At 40.0% G+C, this 5,420-nt stretch overlaps 1 protein-coding gene across 2 annotated transcripts; it reads left to right on the forward strand.

The window, feature by feature from the left end:
- The first annotated feature begins 3,013 nt into the window (after positions 1 to 3,013).
- Positions 3,014 to 5,209, forward strand: LOC307020799 (uncharacterized protein). Of its 2 annotated transcripts, none has more exons than XM_079652372.1 (2): positions 3,014 to 3,736; positions 3,921 to 5,209. In XM_079652372.1, exons 1-2 carry the CDS (start codon positions 3,308 to 3,310, stop codon positions 5,058 to 5,060), a joined length of 1,569 nt encoding a protein of 522 aa, XP_079508498.1. In that variant the 5' UTR covers positions 3,014 to 3,307; the 3' UTR covers positions 5,061 to 5,209. The 2 variants fall into 2 exon arrangements, with proteins under 2 accessions (XP_079508498.1, XP_079508499.1); XM_079652373.1 differs by having other exon boundaries at positions 3,925 to 5,209.
- Positions 5,210 to 5,420: the final 211 nt, after the last annotated feature.

The following is a 5,420-nucleotide window of genomic DNA, read 5'->3' on the forward strand; positions in this document are numbered from 1 at the left end:
CATCGGTCTAAATTGGATTTCAAATGATTAACTGTGTATGTAATGAAGATCATAGTGTGGGTTGAATCCATTTTCATAACCACTGTCTTTTAACTGATTTAAATGCGGAAATTGGGCTTATTCATCAGAATTTCCTATGACTTGACTCGACTTGCTTGACCTGAGCAATGACTTGACTTGACTTGCTTGACTCTCACCACAGTGACTTGGGACTTGCTTGATACTTGTAGGTCAAGACTTGAGACTTGCTCATGACTTGCACATGTAGGACTTACTCCCACCTCTGCATTGTGCAGTGATGTGTACGAAAAGGACAACCAAGAACAAATATGCATAGTCTATTGTAGGCTATGTTGAGTGGAGCAAGATCTGATTTATGTGCATTTTGGTAGACAATATCACAATAGTCCATAATCGGAAGAATAAGTTGAGAAGCAATTCTCTTTCGGACACTGAGCGTAAAACAATTGCGAGAGCGGTGTAAAACACTGATTCCGTAATTGACTTTTTGTATTACATGCTTTATATGTAGTTTAAATTAAAGTTCAGAGTTTAGCCATACACCAAGATATGTAAAGCTATCAACTTTATGCAGAGAAGTGCCATCCTTACATGTTATTAGTACATTAGGTTTGGATTTGAGCTTCTGCCTGGTACCAAAGACCATGGTATAAGATTTTGTTTTGTTAAGCAGTAGTTTATTGTGTGATAGCCAGTCCTGTAAGATATTAAAATCCGATTGAAGAGAGATCTGAATTTCTGAAAAATCGGATTTGGATGTATACAGATGTAGCACTCCAGATAGGACTCACATGGGTGTGTCCCAGTCAAAAGCCCAGCAGATCCCAGTGGCTGGGGGTGTTGCCAAATTGCTAGAGGGCGTTGCCAAATTTCCCCATTTGTTCAATTACAGGATTTAACCATGAGATGGCGCTTCATTCACAAATACACAAAGACAACTGGGTGTTGTAGAACTTATTCTGTTTGCAATGTTTGCAGCTCTGCAGTTGTGTTTGCTGAATACTGTAGCATTTAATCACTTATTTGTTATGGTTTTCACAGGCTACTATAATGAAAAAACATCAATATTTTAGATCAAATAAAGTATATAGTTTGCTTTATGCAGTATATTTTTTGTAATATTGTTGGGGTGTTTTTACACATTACAGTAGATTGAAGTAAATCAATTTATACATTAAGATAAGATAAGATGGACTTTTATTAATCCCAGTTGGGAAATTCAGTAGTTCAAACAGCAACAGGGAAAGAGTGAAAAACAGGATAGCACAGATTCACACAGATTAATAAAATCAAAAATAAGATGAGCGATAAAAATAATAATAATGAGAAACTATGAAATAAGAAATGAATAAAACTAAAATATAATTATCATATCATATATTATAATGTATTGTATTATTAAGTAATATCATACATTAACCCCATTATAGCAGATGCCACATTGAATGGATGCACACATTTATGCATCAATAATTACAACAGAGTATTTCTAAATACAAGTTGTAAAAGTACAATATGTATTTAATATGAATAACATAATGATTAATTTCAGATGATAATACTTTTCAAGGTTAGGTCCGGTCTGACAGCACTTAGCTCTCTGCTGAAGATCATTGCTCTAAACAAAGTCAAAAATCCTACATCCAAACGGAATAAATACAATTAATTATTATTAATACGTTAAGTCTTGTTCATTGTTTTTCACTTTTATTAAATGTTAGATATTTCCGGCACAGACCCTTTCATACCGGCAATGCGCGATAGAAACAACAGAAAGTGCGACAGTTTAAAGAGCCTGTGCATCCCAACAACTGTTGTGCAATGGAGCTGTGGAGCTGTGGAATGTGAGCATCCCCCTTGGGAGACTTACTCCACACATTCCGATGGCCAATTAGCTTTAAACAAAGAGTTTGCAACATGGGGGGTGGGGGCTTCTCAAAAGAGAAAATGCAGATATAATTCACTCTCTCGACTCGCTGGTATCTCGAGCTGAGCGCTCATTGGTGGTTTGTACCCCTGCTGATGAAACTCTCCATTGGCTCGGCAAAAGTTTATTGTTGTTTTTTGTCAGTTTTAGGTCGCCACTTCCATTCACATTTTTCATCATTGTTCCACAATGTTTATCAGGAAATTAATATCCATATATTTTATACTATACTACATGCCAACCCTACCGATTTGGGCGGTAGTCTACCGCTTTTGACATGTTTCTACCGCCTACCGACTTAGCTGGCTTTCCCTACCGATTTTCAATCTTCCCAAACTATAACAAATAAAAATGACACTCCATAGACACTGGACTCGACTTTTGGTGGACACCGTTTGCAGCGTGATCGCATCATACAAACAGCCTCTGTGTTTCTGAAAGAGAAACAACGTGCAGACCAGGGGTAACGCTGCGGGAAAGGCAGCGTTACCCCCGATGAGGCATTTGAGTCCTGCAGGATTTCCCCGTTAATATCAGTGTCTCGAAAACACATGTTGGCGACTGAAAGACATCCAGTGTTTGGTCTTTTCCGGAAGCATCCTACAGTGTCTCAACTGAAAGAGGACCACAAACACACACAAAATATAATGCAATTTTGAGATTTGGGGATATTTATCTCCCATTCTTTCACTTTTTCTGACATTTTCAACACCAAACATGTCGTTAATGTGTTTAGTGAACTACAGTAATCTGAAAGCCTGTACATTATTTATATCACACTTTATCAGTATAAAAATGCAGGAAATGACTTTTTTAATGCAGTATTTTCTGATTTATGGCGCTACACAAAGATATTTCGCTCTGTGCAAACCTTTGACTCTAATATGTCAACAACATGAAACAAGAATATGAACCTGGCTTTATCCAATGTTCACACAAGAGTTCTACATCCTGACACATCCTTCATCTGTCTCAACTGAAAGAGGACCAGAAACACATTACAAATATAATAAAATGTGGAGACTTTGGGATATTTATCTCCCATTCTTTTACTTCTGAAAAATGCATAAAATGATGCAATATATGTTAAATACATGGTTTATACATGTAATTACTGGGGTTCCATTTCTTCTGATTACCTAATTTGGGCGTGCACATTTGCCACGCGCAAACCTACCTCTTTTGGATCTGGAAAAGTTGGCATGTATGCTATAGACAAGTTTACGCGACAAACCACGGGTAGCGCCATAACCCTACACAAATGCACTTCATTTCCGCCGGAAGTCTTTTGCACAGCGTCTGTCGGTGTAAACCGGTGTAAACAGTCAGACGGGCACTGGTGTAAACACAGCGATTTCGATGCTAACAGTGATGCTAGCTTGGGAACACGATTCTACTTCTTTGACTGGAGATGGCGTTACTCTCCCCCACCCGAATTCAGTGCAAAACTGGGAGGATAACATGACGACGTGGCCCAGCATAACGTACAGCAAAATTTGCTCCTACTTCGTTCAATCCATGGCAATAGATGGAAAAGCAATGGACAGTCTGAAGGCCTCCGAGGCATATCAATATTTGCACAGCAACAAAGTTGGTTGTGTCATGTCATACAAACATGATCGTTTTGTTTATCTAAAAGCAAAGGTAGAGCCTAGCCAGTGTTTGAACAATGCGTGGCATAATGCTTGGGTGCTGGTAACTGAAGCTGGAGAAGTCAAAACTGCGGGATGTACGTGTGTTGCTGGACCAGGGAGATCTTGTTCCCACTCAGCTGCGATCCTGTGGAAGGTAACTAGATTATTTGACCATTGTAGCCTAGGCCTATGTCTTTTGTTGTTGGTATCCGAACTACATCATAGGCTACTTGGCTAGAGTGCAAAGTGTGTGTATGCCATGATGTATTATATCATATGACATGTTTGCAGTGAACCCATTATAATATCTATGCACTGTTTTTACTCTATCTCTCTAGGTAGAAAATGCTGTGAGACAGGGGAAAACCGGGCTTGCCTGCACAGACAGACAGAACCAGTGGAATGCTGGGTCTAAAAGAAATGCTGGTCAGAGGAAGATGAAGTATGTGCGCTTCAAACGACACAACAGGAAGGATCTCTACCAGCCGCCACCAACTTCACAGCCATCCTCTACCACTCCAGAACCGGCACAGGAGGTGACACTCTTTAGGACTCATGAAGAGTGGAGGAAGAACACACTTGCCTCACCAATGGCAGAACTTTTCAATTGCCCTGGGAATAGCCTCCTGCAGTTCTGCTTTAATGCTGATACCTCTTCCATCACCGAGCCAACACCATGTCCACACCTCCATCTCCTAACCCATGATGAGCACCACATACCACTGGCTTGTGTAAAATGCAGAACCTTCTATGATAAGTACATTAACATGTCCACAGCCCGGCTTGAGGAGATCGAGAAGGTTACAAAAGCACAGAGCAAAGAACAGGTCTGGCATGATGCGCGGAGAGTGCGCATCACAGCGAGCACAGCTAGAAAGGTGCCCATTCGCTCAACCACGGCGCCCGACAAGTTTTTGTCAGAACACTTACACCCATCCTTCCGTGGCAATGCTGCAACCCGTCAAGGAGCGGAGGGGGAGGAACTTGCAAGGGACTATTTGGAAACTCTGGGCAACAGCATTGAAACCAAAGGCTTAGTGGTGTGCGACAAGGATCCGTGGCTTGCAGCATCTCCCGATGGAGTGATAAACAAAGATATTCTGTTGGAGATCAAATCACCTGTGTTGGGAAACAAGTCACTTGCAGAATTTTTGGCAACAAAGAACTGTGAAATCACAACTGTGGCAAACGGAAATAGGATAGATTACCATATTGCCTGCAATGGTCCAAAAGGCTACTATATGCAGGTACAAATTGGGATGCACTGCACAGGGCTTCAGCACTCCAAGTTGGTGATCTGGAACAAAACTGAGCACCTAGAAATCGAAGTACCCTACGACCAAGACTTTGTCCAGGGGCATATCATAAGGCTGCGCACATTCTACTTTGCCCACATGCTCCCGAAAATTGTTGACGATTTTGTTGAGGGAAGGTTACAGTTCTGCAGTAAATATCTCAGCATTTTAAAACCAAAATAAACTGCCTTATTTAGGTCATGCCCACAGGAGCCAACAGTTGTCTGTTGTTTACATAATGCACAATTTACATGATCTCTTTATGCTGTGCAATATATCATATGTGCCTGTACTGTTTGAGTGAAAATAAAGTTTGATGTAATTTAATTTCATTATTGCACTGTTATTGCATTATTGCATTTCATATGTTCCTTAGAGTGCTACAATTTCTTTTAACACAGTTCATCATTCATATTAAGCTCATACTGTACATAAATAACACTGAATGAATTAATTGTTTAGAGGAAACTAAAGAAATGGCTTCAACAAGAAAGATCACATGTTTAATCCTAACAGGTATTACAAATTAAAATATAAAAGCAG

Source organism: Notothenia rossii (genome assembly GCF_949606895.1).
Source record: "Notothenia rossii genome assembly, chromosome: 9".
Classification (NCBI taxonomy): Eukaryota; Metazoa; Chordata; class Actinopteri; order Perciformes; family Nototheniidae; genus Notothenia; species Notothenia rossii.

Coding starts and splice junctions, on each gene's coding strand:
- LOC307020799 (XM_079652372.1), top strand. CDS start 3,308: ATGCTAACAGTGATGCTAGCTTGGGAACACGATTCTACTTCTTTGACT. Junction 3,737..3,920: donor CAGCTGCGATCCTGTGGAAG/GTAACTAGATTA, acceptor CTATCTCTCTAG/GTAGAAAATGCTGTGAGACA.